This window comes from Schistocerca gregaria, chromosome 10 (assembly GCF_023897955.1).
Source record: "Schistocerca gregaria isolate iqSchGreg1 chromosome 10, iqSchGreg1.2, whole genome shotgun sequence".
NCBI lineage: Eukaryota > Metazoa > Arthropoda > Insecta > Orthoptera > Acrididae > Schistocerca > Schistocerca gregaria.
Genome location: NC_064929.1, coordinates 72865275 through 72884497, shown reverse-complemented (window position 1 = coordinate 72884497; position 19223 = coordinate 72865275). Strand labels below are relative to the sequence as shown.

The following is a 19223-nucleotide window of genomic DNA, read 5'->3' as shown; positions in this document are numbered from 1 at the left end:
GCATGGAGGCTGCTGCAGTTGTGAGGATGTTCTCCAGATCTGAGGACCACTATGGTGTTAGATATACTAAGTACCTTGATGATGGAGCATCTTCTTCGTTCGAAGTTGTAACAGATAAAAATCCGTAAAAATGCAACAATAGGAAAGTTGTAATGTGTTGGCCACACCCAAAAGAGCCTTGTTGGTAGGCTTCATCGCTTGCTGAATGAGAAGCTTCAGGATGGAAAACCACTAGGAGGGGACATACAGGGCTACTCTGAAAGGAATTCATTCTCTTCAGTTATTTTATGGGAGACTTATCAAGAGAAACACACGTAATTCAGAGGCAATGAGGTGTGCTGTGTCGGCAGGTATTTCCACAAACAATCCACTGATCAAACACCAATGCACAATCTATGTCCGAAAGACGATTGGTGTAAGTTCAACAGATTCACTCATTATCCGAACCTGTTATGAATGCATTAAGCCCACATTCGGGTTTCTTACAAACCCTGATTTATTGAGGAAGTGTCTTCACAGAAAGACACAAAATGCAAATGAAAGCCTCAGTAATTTAATTTGGATTAGAAGCTCAAAAAGGACATTTTGTGGTCTTGAAGTATTCAAAATAGGTGTCTATGATGTACTTTTATGTTACAATAACGAAAATAATGGCAGAATTGTAGTGCAGAAAAGAGTTGATATAGATCCTGGTGCGTTCACAGAAAAAGCACTTTACATCATCGAAGAGAGCGTGGTCAAGAAAGCTAACAGCTGCAAAAACAGGCCTGACAGATTCGAAGAGGAGAGAAGAGAAACCTGGAGAATGAGTATCAGTATGGAGGACTTTAAAATTGAGGTAAGAATGAGAGGAAAGTCTTTGAACCTCATTTTCTCTGTTTTACATTTTTTATGTTATTAGAAGCATTTTCTCAAAAATTATATGCGATAATGCTATGAAATTTTCAGGAGCTGTTTGCAATGTGTTTTTGTCTCCCTGGAACTAAAAAATACGGATCCTGGAAGTATATAATGAGTTTTAAAAGATTGTATGTAGAAAAAAAGTTATTTTGGATGTGTATAATTAAAAACTCTGTGTTAATGATGCAATTTGCACTATTAAATAATAACGATAGTTCAGTGGTCTTACAGCCTTCTCAGGATACTAGAATAAAATTTTCAGATTAATTGCATGATTAAAATTTGAGTTATGGCTTTTTATAAAAAAAGACAATAAAAAATTCAAATTTCTGGGAAAATATTAATTCTGCATATTTCATTATATTTTTCCATTAAAGCACAGCTCCTTTGCTTTACACATGCAAAATTTTAGATTCGTACATTAATAAATATGTCTGTAATGATTTTTTAATGTTTACATTTTCCGTTACATCCCCCCTTAAATCTTTATAACCTGCCATTGTAGCTACAGTAAACTATCTAACACTTGTGCCAGTCACTTGTTGTCTTATACAGGCGTTGCCGACGGCAGCGCCGTATTCTGCCTGTTAACATATCTCTCTATTTGAATACACATGCCTACACCAATTTCTTTGGCACTTCAGTGTATAATGATTACTGTTTTTATTTCCAGTTTAGAATTTTATGAATAATGTTTTTTAGTCTGCTTCTTTTTCTGTGTTTCAGATGTTCTGCATAGTCTATGAAATGAGCAAACAAATTTCAAATGTAGCTGGTAGCTACAATAAGAATTTATTTTATCCAACAATCAGTTTCAATAACAATATCACTATCTTTTTAATATAATTGATTCACATTGGCTAATTATGGCAAGTCATCATCCAGCATGTGTCAAGAATCATCAAACATGATGAGCATTATAACTGTCATAGGCTATGAAATTGGTGAACTTTACAATAGATAAATTCATCTGTAAAAAAATCAAAATACATTAGTAAACTGCAGTGCACGTATGTTAAATATGCCTTTTGGAACAACACAAAAACACAAACTTCTGGAAATATCAACTTTATCATAATGAAAATCCTTTGTGCATAATAACTTATGAACAATTTTCACTGACAGATGGTTGCAGCATGCCACTGAGGGAGTGTATGATGCGATTTTTCCACTTTTCACAAAATAGTGTTAACTACTAGTTGTGTACCTCTAATTATGAATACCAACCAGCAGGTAACTAGGATGATACTCAATTATTGTGTTCCATACATCCCACCATGGATATCAATTAAAATCAGAGAGAGGAAGCCCCAGTAACTATCACCTTAAGATATATCAACAATTAAATGTCTCCAAGAACTGTCATGGAATAAATCGCTTGGTGACAAGTTTAATGAATGGAGAAGCAAAATTTTGCAAGACAAGAATTGAATGAAATTCACAGACTTTTTATTGAGTAAAGGGACAGTATTTTTTTAACTGAAGCTTCATTAAAGTTTGGAAAAGACATTTGCAACACATCTGCTTTCAACAGCTCATTTGTCAATTCAGACTTATGAGTAGTTGAAAAGTATTATGTTTGTCATAACAGTTATTGAGAGTAATAGTTAAAGATTAGTATATTTTACAGAGAAATTTGCCTGAGATATAGCATTTATTTTTGCCCTTTCTTCATACTTCTGTTCATCATTTATATTTATTTCAAATTTTAAATGATATATGGATTGGAATATTTGAAAATCTGTATAAAAAGTAATGAAAAGAATGCAAAATGTTTGATACAGTATATGAAACATTTAAAAAAATAATTTTTATTTCAGTAACAGAAGTAATAAAAGATGATGTCGAAGGTGACATTTCTATTGCTGCTGATGGAATGCACAGGAAAATGGTCAGTAAATGCAAAATTACCTCTTACTGACATTGGAAACACCAGTTCCTTTGTCAGTGTCTGCGCAGATAACAAGAAAAATAGATTTTTGGTTCATGGTATGGTTGAACACACAAGAAGTATTTCCTTATTTATAAATCCTCTAACATTCAGCACAAATTGCAAAAGCAGAGTAAAAAGTCCCTGTCACAAGATATTACTCATACTGTTTACAACATTCAACATTTTTGTACTATAAAGGAACACACTGTATACTACATCAAATCTTTGGTAAGTAGAGTATCAGTTTACACTGTCGATTTATTGAACATATTTAGTCCACAATAAGAATAATTGGAAATATCAATCGTAAGTATTTCCACCAAAGAGTTACCAAGAAATGCTAGGTAAAATCAGCTTCAAATTGGCTATTTAAGCGTGAGAAAGTCTTGAGAGTAACATACCTTGAATGCAACACTATTTTCTGCATGACATATATATTGACATCATCTTCCCTTCCTCAGGTGATATCCTCTACTTAACATACAAATTGAAGCTCAGAGCTCTATACCATGATAAACTTTCACATTGTGAAGTTGTTTGTTTCTAACAGATTCATCGTGGTACGAAGATGTTGTATACTTCAACACACATACTAATGTTTCACCACACCACAAACTGTATATTTTCATCATAGACATGTCAGAATGATAATGTGTGAGGTGATGTAAATATTCTTCACATGATTTACACCTGGATGACATTTTGAGATATGACTTATGTTCCACACATACAGATGTCCTCAGCACATGCACTATTCCAGAAATATTTTGTCTCAAGCACATTCAATGTGTTAGTTTGTGATACATAGTATTCGACTGTGCAGTAATGTTCTATGTCATGACACATATATCTTTAGCATAGAACATACACCAGGTTTATTTGGTGGAGAATATAACATGCTTTTGTTTCTTGCACACAAAGATGTTGTTTGATATGGCGCATGGCTATTCACTTCTTGTGCTAATGCAATAAGGTATTGAGAACAGCGAGACACACACACACACACACTTCATACTTGCACACTATGCCTATAGCAGGATGATATGTTGGAGATAGCAGCAGGAGGAAGACATACAGATTGCCTTGTCCTGTGTGCATGAACAGTTTCTCGCACACTCCACTATATGGCAGTCACAATCACACAATTATTCAACATGTCTACTCAGTAGCTGCACTGCAAGGCTGGCACCTATCATACTGCAGGTAGTAGAAGGTGCAAGACATGCAAATGGCAAGTCTCCTTTGGGCTTTCTTGAGGCACTCCTTCCTGGTGGCGACCACAATCACAAAGTCGTTTGGTGGAGGATGTGCAGACAGCCCTGCACCATGGGCACGGAAGGTCCCTGGTGCACTCCACCAAGTGGTGGTCACAGTAACACAGTCTCATCCGAAGCTTTGCCTGTAGCCTCACTTGAAGGATGGCAATATCGAAGGATGATGTCTGCAGGTTGTATACAATATAAAACGTGCCAATGGTTTTTTGATTTAAAGAGGGGGGAAGGGACCAAACTGCTAGGTCATCAGTCCCGTGCTGATGGTAATTGTGTATGGGTAGTCTCCGAAGCAGTCCACCAGGCAGTGATCACAGTCACACTGTCGTCTCGAACACTTGCTTCAGTGGCTGCGCTTCTGGGACGTCATTACACGTAGATGAAGTTCTACAGGTACTGGAATATGAAATACATGCACCAGGCCTTGACCCATCGTCAGAGGACATTCCTCAGACACTCCACCAGGCGACGTTAGCTTCACACAGTCGTTTGGCAGCCCGCCCCAGTAGCTGTGGTTGAAGGCTGACACCATGGAACAATGATGTCTGCCGATAGTGCCAGACAAGAAGATGGTAATTCTCCTGTGGGCACAGGAAGTTTCCAAGAGCACGCTGCCAGGCTGCGACAGCAGTCACGTTGTCAGCTGGAGCACCTGCTCCAGTGGCTGTGCTCCAGGTGTGCCACTATCCCAAGATGACGTTCTGCAGGTAGCGGAAGGTGGAGGACGTGCAGACGGCCTTCCCCCGTGGACACGGGAAGTTCCTGAGGCACTCCGCAAGCCGGCGGTCGCAGTCACACAGGCGTTGGGCGCACCTTCCCCAATAGCCGTGCTCCAGGGCTGCCAACACAACAAAATACTAGTTTGTTAACCAAACACAGGATTTTTTTTTTTTTTTTTTGAAAGAGGAAAGAATGTAACAGCTTAGTCAGTGCTGCCAGCGAGTGCTCTGCAGATGTGTGGTCTCCAGCAGCAGTAAATAGTATACATCTACATCTACATTTATACTGCACAAGTCACCCAACGGTGTGTGGCGGAGAGCACTTTACGTGCCACTGTCATTACCTCCCTTCCCTGTTCCAGTCGCGTATGGTTCGCGGGAAGAACGACTGCCGGAAAGCCTCCGTGCGCGATCGAATCTCTCTAATTTTACATTCGTGATCTCCTCGGGAGGTATAAGTAGGGGGAAGCAATATATTCGATACCTCATCCAGAAACGCACCCTCTCGAAACCTGGACAGCAAGTTACACCGTGATGCAGAGCACCTCTCTTGCAGAGTCTGCCACTCGAGTTTTCTAAACGTCTCCGTAAAGCTATCATGCTTACCAAATAAGCCAGTGACGAACCGCGCCGCTCTTCTTTGGATCTTCTCTATCTCCTCTGTCAACCCGACTTGGTACGGATCCCACAGTGATGAGCAATACTCAAGTATAGGTCGAACGAGTGTTTTGTAAGCCACCTCCTTTGTTGATGGACTACATTTTCTAAGGACTCTCCCAATGAATCTGAACCTGGCACTCGCCTTAACGACAATTAATTTTATATGATCATTCCACTTCAAATACTCCCAGATATTTTACAGAAGTAACTGCTACCAGTGTTTGTTCTGCTATCATATAATCATACAATAAAGGATCCTTCTTTCTATGTATTCGCAATACATTACATTTGTCTATGTTAAAGGTCTGTTGCCACTCCCTGCGCCAACTGCCTATCCGCTGCAGATCTTCCTGCATTTCGCTGCAATTTTCTAATGCTGCAACTTCTCTGCATACTACAGCATCATCCGCGAAAAGCCGTATGAAACTTCCGACACTATCTACTAGGTCATTTACATATGTTGTGAAAAGCAATGGTCCCATAACACTCCCCTGTGGCACGCCTTCTTGAAGACTGGGACTACCTGTGCTCTTTTCCAATCATTTGGAAGCTTCGTTCACGTACTCTGTGTAGAATCGAATTGGTATCCCGTCAGGTCCAGTGGACTTTCCTCTGTTGAGTGATTCCAGTTGCTTTTCTATTCCTTGGACACTTATTTCGATGTCAGCCATTTTTTCGTTCGTGCGAGGATTTAGAGAAGGAACTGCAGTGCGGTCTTCCTCTGTGAAACAGCTTTGGGAAAAGGTGTTTAGTATTTCAGCTTTACGCGTGTCATCCTCTGTTTCAATGCCATTATCATTCCGGAGTGTCTGGATATGCTGTTTCGAGCCACTTACTGATTTAACGTAAGACCAGAACTTCGTAGGATTTTCTGTCAAGTCGGTACATAGAATTTTACCCTCTTATTCACTGGACGCTTCACGCATAGGCCCTCCTTACGCTACAAGGTGGGATATTTCGGGTCTGTTTGTATAACGGGAGTAGGATCCGTTATGAATAGGAAGGCAGGACAGAGAGTGAGTTACTGTGAACAGTTCAGTGAAAGGGTTGTTCTCTCCAGAATCGACAGCAAACGAACACCGACGACAGAAGTTCAGGTATACATGCTGACGTTGTAGGCCGATGATGAGGAGACAGAGGAAGTATGTGAGGATATTGAACAGGTAATGCAGTACATAAAGGGAGATGTACTTCTAATTCACACTCCTGATTGGAGTGCAGTTGTAGAAGAAGCACCAGAAGAGACTGTAGCGGGAGAATATGGGATTGATACTACGAATGAGAGAGGAGAAAGACTAATTGAATTATGCAAAAAATTTCGGCTAGTAATAGAATGACAAAAGCAGGAGGTATACTTGGAAAAGGTCGGGAGATACGGGAATATTTCAGGTAGATTACATCATGGTCAGGCAGAGATTCCGGAATCAGATACTGTATTTTAACGTGTACCCAGAGGCAGATGTAGACTCCGATCACAATTTAGTAGTGATGAAGAGTATGCTGCAGTTTGAGAGACTTGTCAAGAAGAATCAACGCGCAAAGGAGTAGGATGAGGATATACTGAGGAACGAGGAGATACACTTTAAGTTCTCTAAAGCTATAGATACTGGATAAGATTTCTTCAAATTGGGGAACAAATAGTAGTCTGAGGGAGCCAAGTCTGAAGAACAGGGGGGGGGGGGGGGGATGTGAAACGAGTTGGAATCCTATTTCCATAAATTTTGCGACGACAACTACTGAGGTGTGTGTTAGTGCATTGTCGTGATGGAAAAGGACTTTTTTGCGGTCCAATCGCCGGCGTTTTTCTTGCCGCTCGGATTTCAGTCGCTCCAATAACGATGAATAATATGCACCTGTAATAGTTTTACCCTTTTCCAGATAGTCGATGAGGATTATCCCTTGCGAATCCCAAATACAGTCGCCATAATCTTTCCGGCCGAAGGAATGGTCTTTGCCTTTTTTGGTGCAGATTCTTCCTAGGTAACCCGTTGTTTAAATTGTTGTTTGGTCTCAGGAGTATAGTAATGTATCCATGTTTCATCTATAGTGACGAAACGACGCTTATAGTCCTGTGGATTTTTCCTGAACAGGCAAACCATCCTTGCAACACTTCACACGATTCCGTTTCCGGTCAAGTGTGAGAAATCGCGGAACCCATCTAGCGGATAGCTTTCTCATGTCCAAATGTTTATGCAAAACATTATCTATAATGGACCATGTTATTTTTGTTTTACACAGTAATCGTCGTGCCTGTTGCTTAAAAATAAACGATATTTATAACAAAATTGAAACTATCAATGCTCAGTTCACGTTTTCCTCGAAAAGTGCTTATTTGTTACATGAAACTGAGTGATGTTGTAATAAAAGTAAAAGGAACATTACAGATGATGTTGTAGTGAAATTAAAGAAACAATACGGATTTACCATATAGCCCTAGAAAACAAAATTTCTAAAAATGTAAAATAAAAAAAAGTAAAACAAAAATGTATCAAACATCGCTTCATTAAACATGATGCAGTTCTTCATAAATAACTTCCGCATTTATCAATAATAGCAGGAAAATCTTGCCATCGATCATATAGAAGAACGTTCTATTGGGTACAAAATAACAACAATCTTTATATATACTGTTTATGTTTGTACACGTAAACTGGATTTGCATCAAAAGTAATTGCTTTGGTTATATAAAAACACAGAAGTTACGCAATAAACTAATTTTTATTATTTATGAAATGCAATTTATACTATGTAAGGACATAAAGTACACAATTTTGTAACGTTGAATGATGTGCGGTTCTAATTATGTGCAAACCAAACAAATAAAGAAACAAAGAGAACTCGTCCCTCTTTTACACTTCTTTCCCTACAAACGCTACCAGTACTACCTCTATTTTCGGTAGAGCGCAACTCTAATTATGACAGATACTGAACCACAGTGTCTGATCTTCTTAGCTGTTGTGAGACAGTGACGTCTGTTATACTTTCTCGGGTACAAGTAGATTACTTTCTCTCGTCATTAAGGAGACTTTCGTCATATAATAGCGGCACAGCCTCATGCAAGTGGATATGTAAAATAGTCTGAATACAATAAGGCCTCGCAAAACGCAAAGCTGTCGGAAGGAAAGCGCTATCAAAGGAAGCGTGCAGGTTATCTGCAAAAGGGATCGCTTACGAGACGCAACAACAGTGCGTTGCGAGAACGCTGGAAAAACGGAAGTTTACAGTGAGAAACGCAGAAATATTACAGTACGTTTGCGCAACGGGTTTCCTTTAGAGCCGCTGGAACCATCTACATGATTGGTAGTTGTTCAGAGCAGTGCAAGTAAAATTATTCCTTTGGTCAAGCACCATTTTGTCAGGGGGGATTAAAGAAAGTTTCACTCGGGACTTAAAAAATTGCATATTGTCGGCAATGTAGCACATTGCAGTAACATGTCCGGCAACATTACCAGCTACAGTTTCCTAGCAACTATATTTACGCCTCATACTGGATATTACGTCTATGTTTTACGAGGTTAAGGGCGGTAACTTTGATCTTCGCGATTTCGGTAACGGATACCGAAAAGAAGTATCGAATTTCCCCGAGTGTGTGAGAAACATATGGAAAAATTTCGACGCTCTACCGCGAATACAGATAATAAAAGTGGCCATCCCTCACGATTGACGCTTTTCGTATCAAAAATTTTGGTTTTCCAGGGTTTTCTAAAGAATCGTCCGTGAACAAATAGCTCTATTATAAGCAGCGTAAGGTCCAACCGAGACCACACTTCTTGCTGCAGAATCATCCGATTTGCGCAGTTTGCCTGGGCTGGAAGAAGCTCGCAATGTTTGACTTTCGATCCCGTACTTTAGTTTAGCTACAGTATGTCCGTTCTTCCGATAGGTATACAAGTGGTTGCTAGGCCAAGGGGCCCAGCGGCGGCTGCTGTGTCAGAGCCCGGGAGCATGTGAACACTCTAACTTTTAGTTACTGCCCTTTGAATGTTGTTAAACGTAATATAGATGAGGTAATATGAAATATACGGCCCTTAAATCACCACGCTACTGCTCCTCTACACTCCGTGAAACTTGGCATGTGGGTCGCGAGCACATCTTCAGTTGTGCACGTTTTGGGAGCGACTACGCAACTGGCATGGCGTAACGGTATTATGGGTCAAATACACACGGAGTTGACCAGATGGTAGCACACTGCGACAGACGGTGATCTTCGTTCGTTTGGCAGTTGGCATAAAGTCCGTTAGATAGTAGGATCATACTCAGATAGGTCAGTTCACTCACTGTAAAGTAAAACTTGATCAGACGTTATTGTCACGTTGTTATTACTATTATTAATTTTATTAGCAGTGGCTGCAGTTGTATAAATTTGTTTATAATCATGATGGTTATACAGCATGTTAGTAGGCTGTTTAGTTTTTTTTATTGGTAACGCCGCCGCTACGTAGCGCTCTGTATGAAAATCACTGGCTGTGCCGTGTGCAGTCTGTGGCTGGTTGGCATTGTTGTAATACTCGCCATTGTAGTGTTGGGCAGCGGCAGCTGGATGCTAACAGCGCGTAGCGTTGCGCAGTTGGAGGTGAGCCGCCAGCAGTGGTGGACGTGGGGAGATGGCGGAGTTTTGAAATTTGTAAGAATTGGTGTCATGAACTGATATATATATATATATTATGACTATAAAGGTAAATACATTGTTTATTCTCTATTAAAATCTTTCATTTGCTAACTGTGCCTATCATTAGTTAGTGACTTCCGTAGTTTGAAACTTTTATTTAGCTGGCAGTAGTGGCGTTCGCTGTATTGCAGTAGTTCGAGTAACGAAGATTTTTTGTGAGGTAAGTGATTTGTGAAAGGTATAGGTTAATGTTAGTCAGGGCTATTCTTTTGTAGGGATTATTGAAAGTCAGATTGCGTTGCGCTAAAAATATTGTGTGTCAGTTTAAGCACAGTCGTGTATAATTTTTCTAAGGGGACGTTTCATATGTCGACCCTTAGCCAAGGATACCTCACTGGAATCTTCAGATTTTTTCTTGTAGTTTGTGTAGTTAGTGTAGCCTTTGTGTATTGCTAGCGCGTAATCATAGAGAGAATTTCCTTTGTAGTTGCAGTCTTTCATTGTTGCACAGCAAAACAGTTGTGGCATGCATGTAGATTTGCACCAAGTATTTCGCAGCTGCGCTTGCAATTAACTAGATATTATTTTCAGTGCTACATTAATATGTTCTCTTATTTTGCTTTTTAAATTGTGGTTTTCTGTGTTGTTGTGTGAAATATTGTGACAATAATGGCGTGTGACAAACGTAACACTAGGCTCCAAAGTAAATTGAGAAACAATAGTGACGACGAGCGTAGCTTACCAGCACCACTGTGTAATGAATTAACAGACATTCTAAGTAGTAATTTGGTAACTATGCATAGGGAAATGGAGCGGGCGTCAAATAATGGTGTAGACAGTGAAACAGGTAGTGAACAGGGAAGCATTATCGATCGATCGGTCGGCAACAGCTCGCCTCAGGAATCGGGAATGATAGGACACAACCTTGCAAATACTGTACATTCAGGTTTTGCGTCCTCACCGTTTTCTCAAATAAGTCAAGACACATTTTCTGGCTATCAAAATGTAAATGTTGCCGGTGAAAATGCACCGCCAAAAAGCATAGAAAAACAGATTCCAGACACTAATACATTATTATTGCAATTAATGCAACAAATGGAACAAAATCAGAAGCAAATGGGACAAAAGCTTCAAAAGTTAGACACAATGGAACAAAATCTTCAAAAGTTAGACACAATGGAACAAAATCTTCAAAAGTTAGACACAACGCTTGAACAAAATCAGAAACAAATGGGACAGAATCTTCAAAAGTTAGACACAATGGAACAAAATCTTCGGAAGTTAGACACCACACTTGAACAAACACGTGAAGATCGAACTACTGAGTTACATAACATTGAATCGAAATGTCAAAAAATCTGTAATGACGTAAAAACACAAATTTGTGAGCATTTCCAACCCATTTTTTCGCGGCATGAAAATGCATTACAGAATCACGAAGCAGCCATAAAAGAATTGCAAACTATTGTTCGTGAAAATCACGACACCTTGCAAGCTAAAATGGACTCAGTTGCATCCACCGATTCGGTTACGCAACTTGCAAGAACTCAGGAAAACTTAAAGGACACAGTAGATTCGATTTCAACACAAATGGACACTCTGAAACTTGGTTCAGAAAAACACACTGAGGAAATGTGTTCACTATCGGAGAAAGTAGCCGAACTTTCGGATCAGTTCACTAATTTATCTACGAAGGTAGATGATAATCTGAATGACACAAAACCGGTTGTCTTTAATGACACAGAAGAGTACGAACAAATTAGGAAATTCAAACAAAGTCTGAATCAAATTAGTACGCAACACCAAAGAGAAATCCGGGAAGTACAAGATCAGCTGTCACAGGTAATACAACAATTACGTATTTCAGAGGACACTCGCGCTCCAATACGGCAAGAGGGACATAGAAATACGGAACAGCCACAAAATAATAACACAGGGCACTTCGAAAATTATGAAAGAAATTGGCAAGGTGCATCGAATTTTGAGATGGAACTGCCGACACGACGTAACAATGAACGATATGCTACCCGCCGACACGATGATTTTGACTATAAGCTGTTCATTACTACACGTAAATTCAAAACATTTAAGAATTCTGGCAACGACATTCATCCACAAGCGTGGCTCCATCAATTCTCTCATTGTTTTCCTCCCAACTGGTCACTAGAGCACAGATTAGAATTTATGTGTGGCTACTTAGAGAATAAACCAGCTGTAAGAATGCGATCGGTCATTCACGATTGTCACAGTGAAGGAGAATTTCACCATGCCTTCCTCTCAGCATATTGGTCCCAAGCCACACAAGACCGAGTAAAACACGGCATCATGATGATGAAACATTTCGAACAATCTGAATTTTCCAGTCTTGTCAAATATTTTGAAGACATGTTACATAAGAATCAGTATCTTTCAAACCCATACAGCCCCTCAGAACTCATCCGCATTTGCTTAATCAAATTACCTGAACATTTACGACAGATTATTTTAGCAGGACGATGCAAAGACGACATTGAAGCTTTTCAGGGACTGTTACAAGAACTGGAAATTGACACTGACAATCGCGGAACGCGAAAACAGGAGCACAACAATTACAGGTCACACCTGTCACAATTCCGCGATGACAGAAATAATACACGACAAGGCTATTCGTACAACGTAAATCGTGACCAAAACAGATACCACCCGTATGACAACCGTTGGCAGAGTAGTAATTATTACAGGGAAAGATCACCTCTCCGCGGTAATGACTATCACAGAGACAATCAGAGAAACAGACAAATTTGGAAACCAAAATAATTATTATCAAGGGAGACGGAATAACTTAAGACGCAACGGTGCAGCGCGCAGTTACGATTCAGGGAGAAATTCTCCACCACGTGACCGACAAGAAAGAAACTATGGAATCTACCGACATGACGACACACGATATGATCGTAACGACAGACCTGAATTGCATCAGAACTGGCGAGCTTCAAACAGGTCAGGGCCTTCTCGTCAAGGTGAATTTGTAGAAGTTAGGTCTCCTAATCCCATTAACGACGCGTGCCAACAAAGAAACAGACAATGACTCGCACCGCAGGCAGCCGCGTGCGCCGGCTGGCTCAGAGAAAAATAACATAAGCTAACCTTGAGCAAAATTCCAGTGTTCCTTACCGACGTAACCACATGATAATTGCTTTTCAGTTGACAGTCTGCGTACTAGGAAGAGTAAAGGTTTAAACCACATTTTACATGTAAAACCGTTTATTAAGAGATAATCTGCTTTTTAACTTTGTCTTTGCCATAAAACATTTCACTTCACATTTCTAGTATGCTTTGTCACACTGAGAAACTGTTAACATGCAACAATGTTTTGATGTTAACTATCCAGTGTAGAACCTAGGGAACATTTTAAAACAGAAATTACGAATGCATTGTTATAGTGAACAGACGACATAGTGTTGTTATTTGTACATTCTTGCTTGTTAGTTGCACGATTACGTAACGACCATAAGGCTGACATACTTAGAACATTTACCAGTACTACTAATGAGATTCTAATGCAACATTTTGGTTTACTTGAAAATAAATTCTGGATTTAAAGTACATTCTGTGAGATACCAGATGACACAGTGGTTAGTATATGTGACAGCTACACGATTATATCACGACGCTACTAATGAGTGACAATTTTCAATGTTGCTTTTGCGGTGTATCTGTTTTTTATCTGCAGTTTTTCTGAATAATTCTGGAAAGTAAAACATGTTTTACTAGTAACTTTTGTGGTATAGCTACAATGAGACAGCCTTTTCTGTAGCACAACAATACGTTACAGTACAGTACTTTCTTCATCACGGCACTAAGCGTAGTAACTACGATATCTATACGCAAAGCATTTCACTTTTGTTTATCATGAGGTAAGTACATTGACTTCTGCAGAACTTAGTTTTCGGAGGACGATAACTACGACACTTTCACAGAGATTATCTTACAACAAGACGCACAGTTTAGCGCTACCCTTACACGTATTTGAGTGATTAATTTTGTACTTAAACATTTATTCTTAAAGATATTTGAAGTACAATGATACAAAGGTTTTCCATGATACATTTCATTCCATTGCTGTAATCTGCAACACCTGAGGATATAATTACATTAATCCTCAGGGGGGTACACGTCTACTTTGTGTACCATGTGTTTGGCAAGCACAAGGAGCCCTAGCTAATATGGTATTTGCTTATACAACTTTACACATCGGTACCATATTTCTCTAACACATAAATTACACAGCTATCTGATCATTTAACAGAGGAACAAACATTTTTTTTACTACATCAGTGACACATGTTTACGTAATTACACCATTGGATAACTTCACACTTACGAAGTTGTATTTTGTCTGTACTTTGTGAACTGTTCATATTTTTTCGGAACCATTGTGATACTATGAGAGCTTTGCATGATATTTTTGGTATGGGATCACGATTTTTAAAGTACGTTTGAGGCAGATGACACTTTTGACATGAGCAGAGAATTTTTTTTTTAGGTTTTGAAATTATTGGTGGAAGCTACGGAGATTTTGAGAATTTGACTGTGGTGTTATGATGTTATTATTACGACGACGATGTGAATTATGCTGCTGAGGTATGTTTAAGCTGATGCTATATGAGTTATTTGGTTATGCTACATATCTGTTATGATGAAATATTGAAGAAGTGTCGACGAATATATATATATATGTGTAATAAGGTAAGAAATAATGAGTAGTGGTTAGGGACTCTGATTTGTGAAAAAGGATTTGGAAACCAAGAATCGTACTTTAAGAGTTATGAAATGTGTGTATACGCGTGAATGTATCACAAGGCCGCCAAAAATTTTTGGACCCTGTTATATTTACAGGATTTTGTTTCTACATATTTGTAACGCAAATGCTTGACCTGTGAAATTTTTTATATGAGGCAGCCACGGTAGCAGAAACTGGTGTCGTAAATATTTCGGTAAGGAAGTTAAGTGACCACCTGGACGTAATGCGTCGTGGGCGCCCAGCTGGGCGACAGCCACCAGGAAACAAGCCATTAGTGTGTGCCTTTCAGAGGCACAGGTAAAAAAAAAAAAAAAAAAAAAAAAGGTGTCATTATCCTCGCTGTTGACATTTCTTTGTAGAAAGCGTCACAAATACGACACGCTCAAACTTGAAAACATATGATTACACTGTGGAGCTCTTAATTTATGATATTTACTAAAATGCCTAAGAAACGACGAGAAACATTTCATGGCTATTGTCCTGCTAGTTGAGAGAAATGCCATGTGGCTTGCTTTATGCATTTATTTACTCATTTTGTTTATAGTTTATAACTGCACTGAAGCATTGGTTAAAATAAATTTTATGGATGTACTAATATAAATATTTTATGCCTACAGATCCAGTAAATAATAACTTTATGATGTACTTAAAAAAACGAAGTAGCACAAAAAGACATTTCCCTTCATAGAAATTGCATACAGAATTGTCTTTTCAAGTACATGGTAATATTTTTTTACAATAAATTTTTATGGTGCACCACTTTAATTGCATAGACATTAAGATGTGAATAGACATTGTTCTTATCTGCATTGTTGTCTTTAGTGTGCTATTTTTTCTGCTTGTGGGTTTGTCATGTTTAGGTATAAGTTATAGCATTTGCTGCAGCTGTTTGCCATTCATAGTGCTACTGAATGGTACTTTGTATTACTATGTTAAGCCAATTTTATTACTGATTTATTTTTCTTGTTTGCTGCCCATTGCCTTATATTAGTTGTAATATTGCTGCCTTTTTTTGCCAATTTCCATTTTTTAACATTGCTGTTTGTGTAAATTGTTTTGTGCTGCTGCATTACCTCATCCCTTAGTTAAGCATCTGAGCTCAGTAGATTTAAGTTAGCTTAAGAGGGGGTAGCCTATATAAGAGAATGATTTGATATATATTGAAAGAAATGCATTGAGAAGTTATACGAAAAAAGTACAGATATCAGGTATAGATAGGACTTTTTGGAAATAATGAAGAACGAAGGGAGATCTCCGAGAAGTAAAGAAAGTTTTGTTTGCAAAATACTGCAGTAAAACAAACCCTGTCCTTTCCTTTTGTGTTATCCCACTATGTGTTTGTGTACCCTTGTGTATTTGTTTTCTTCCTGTCTCTGTGTGCTGTTTCATAGAATTTTTTCTCTTCTAATACTATGCTACATTCACTATGATGAGGAATACTGTTATCCTCAAATATAATTAGCGTTAATAACATGTTATTTACTTTGTAAAGATGTTTGCACATTATTTATTCTGTTTTGTTCTAATGCTCATGTGTGAGGTTGATGTTTCAAAAGTTACTCTGATCTTTTAGGTATGTACTTACGTCGTAATTTTGTAACACTGATGTATTTCCTATTTCCATTCTTATGTAAAGCCTGTACTACTGCTAATGTTATCTGTATTGTTATGTTCTTTAATGATGTATATTGTACCTTTGTTATTGTATTCTTATGTTATAAAATTGTAATTGACACCAGTTCATCAAATTAAGTAACTTGTAAATTACATTTCACTGCAAATGTTTCTGTTGGTCATGTTGCACATGTGTTATCAATTCAGTAAGCGACTGGATAACAGCATTGCTGGTTCTAAGGACATTTCAAAAACAATTTTTGTGAGTGCACAAGTGGTGGTTATGGACTTGCTATATTATCCGCAAGACTCTTCAATGGTGATTGTGCGCCTGCACAGTCAAACAGATGGCTGCTGGCCATCTCTACAAGGACTACAGTGGGTCTACACCTTTGATGACCCACCAATACCGTAATCTCTACCAGGACTACAATGGGTCTACTTTGTGAGGACCTACCTACTGATAGTCTTCAACGTCGACTGACTCTGTTGTGGCCCATTACCTGTCTTCATGTCAAGAGTCAGCACTGTCTTTCGTTGGAAGGACAACACTACTTCTTCAAGACTGCATCGAAATCCACTACTTCCATATGCATTTTCTTTTATTGCTCAGTCTTTGAGAAAAACACTACTATTTTACTGTGATGAATGATCAGGACTGTCTATATGGACTGTGAGAAAATTTTAGCTTTTGACCAACATTGTATCGATAAGTGTGTGCATTTCATTTCTTTGTTATTGCAATTATGAAAAAAATTTTCAAATCTGTATTGGCCACTGCCCAAAACAACTTGTAAATTTTTTTGTGGGGAGCATGGGGGCTATGTTAGTAGGCTGTTTAGTTTTTTTTATTGGTAACGCCGCCGCTACGTAGCGCTCTGTATGAAAATCACTGGCTGTGACGTGTGCAGTCTGTGGCTGGTTGGCATTGTTGTAATACTCGCCATTGTAGTGTTGGGCAGCGGCAGCTGGATGCTAAAAGCGCGTAGCGTTGCGCAGTTGGAGGTGAGCCGCCAGCAGTGGTGGACGTGGGGAGAGAGATGGCGGAGTTTTGAAATTTGTAAGAATTGGTGTCATGAACTGATATATATATTATGACTATAAAGGTAAATACATTGTTTGTTCTCTATTAAAATCTTTCATTTGCTAACTGTGCCTATCATTAGTTAGTGACTTCCGTAGTTTGAAACTTTTATTTAGCTGGCAGTAGTGGCGCTCGCTGTATTGCAGTAGTTCGAGTAACGAAGATTTTTTTGTGAGGTAAGTGATTTGTGAAAGGTATAGGTTAATGTTAGTCAGGGCTATTCTTTTGTAGGGATTATTGAAAGTCAGATTGCGTTGCGCTAAAAATATTGTGTGTCAGTTTAAGCACAGTCGTGTATAATTTTTCTAAGGGGACGTTTCAAGCAGTTGCTCTTTCATACTTTCAAATTTACCGGAATCAAAAAATTTGTCACCATCCAAAATGTGTAGGGTGTAAATTTTAAGTTGACAAACCTGAATAACTCGAAAGATAAGCTTCACACGAAAAAATGTGTAGAATCCAAAGCTGAATATTTTCGAGGGGGACATTTGCTGGTGCTAAAATTAGCCCGCCACCCCGGCCCCCTGGGGGTGGGGCTGGAGGCAAATTTCAAATGAGAACCTCCATTTTTTATTGCAGAATCAGATTCTACTAAAAAAAACTAAGTACATTTTGTCTGAAACATTTGTTTTGATTACTGGTAGCTGGCGCTGTAATTCAAGAAAATTCATGTTCCCATTTTGCGTGGAAAATGGTCTCGGATAAATAAAAAACATTTATTTACTTCGTAGATTTTGATTCGCTAAAACTAAAACTCTCCCTCTCTCCTGATAGGGTGAGGTTTGAGAGAGAGGAATTAGAGTTTTACAAATGTTGACCGAAACTTATCCGAATCTTGTGAAAAAATTAATATTTGGGTCTACATTTGTAAAACTCTAATTCCTCTCTCTGAAACCCCACTCTATGAGGAGAGAGGTTTAGTTTTAGCGAATCAAAATCTATGAAGTAAATATGTAGTTTTTATTTATCCGTAACCATTTTCCACGGAAAACTGAGAACATGGATTTTCTTGAATTACAGCGGCAATTAGCTATAATCAAAACAAATGTTTAAGACAAAATGTCCGTAGGTTTTTTTAGTAGAATCTGACTCTGCAATAAAAAATGGGGGTTCTCATTTGAAATTTTAAAGGTGTCTTCCACCCCACCCCACAGGGTGGTTGGTGGCAAGCTAATTGTAGCACCAGCAGATGTCCCCCTTGAAAATAATCAGTTCTGGAATCGATACATTTTTTCCTGTGAAGCTCATTTTCGAGTTATTCTGGTTTGTCAACTTAAAATATACAGCCTGTATACTCACGAGCCGTTTGCCCATTACCTCTATGATGGACAGAACTCGAGGTATAATCGCCTCAAAAATCACATTTTCGTGCACGGCTTTTTGGAACACATCGGTACCGTGCGCTGTCGTACACGGGCCGACTGCTTCGAAGCACGGTCTGTTGACACATAGTAACCGCGAATTCAGAAAATATCGTTCTTGGGTAGCGCAGCTAGCTCTATATTCGCAAGAAGTAATGAGTGCTTGCGCCAGCGGATCTCAAATCAAATTGCGTGCGGACTGAGTATCGTCTCAGTTGCCAGAGGCGATTCTAGAAGTCGATTAAGGGGGTGAGGGGAGCTAATGGAGGGAGCGGGTTTCGGGGAATGG

The 19223-nt window shown here is 38.9% G+C and overlaps 1 protein-coding gene across 1 annotated transcript in view; it reads right to left on the bottom strand.

The window, feature by feature from the left end:
* Positions 1-1573: 1573 nt before the first annotated feature.
* The window catches only part of LOC126293459 (basic phospholipase A2 notechis 11'2), a 147246-nt gene continuing 129596 nt past the window's right edge, over positions 1574-19223 (bottom strand). Inside the window, exon 4 of the mRNA XM_049986703.1 lies at positions 1574-4942. Coding sequence (XP_049842660.1) covers positions 4788-4942 — 155 coding nt within the window. The 3' untranslated portion in view covers positions 1574-4787. The remainder of the gene's footprint in view (positions 4943-19223) is intronic.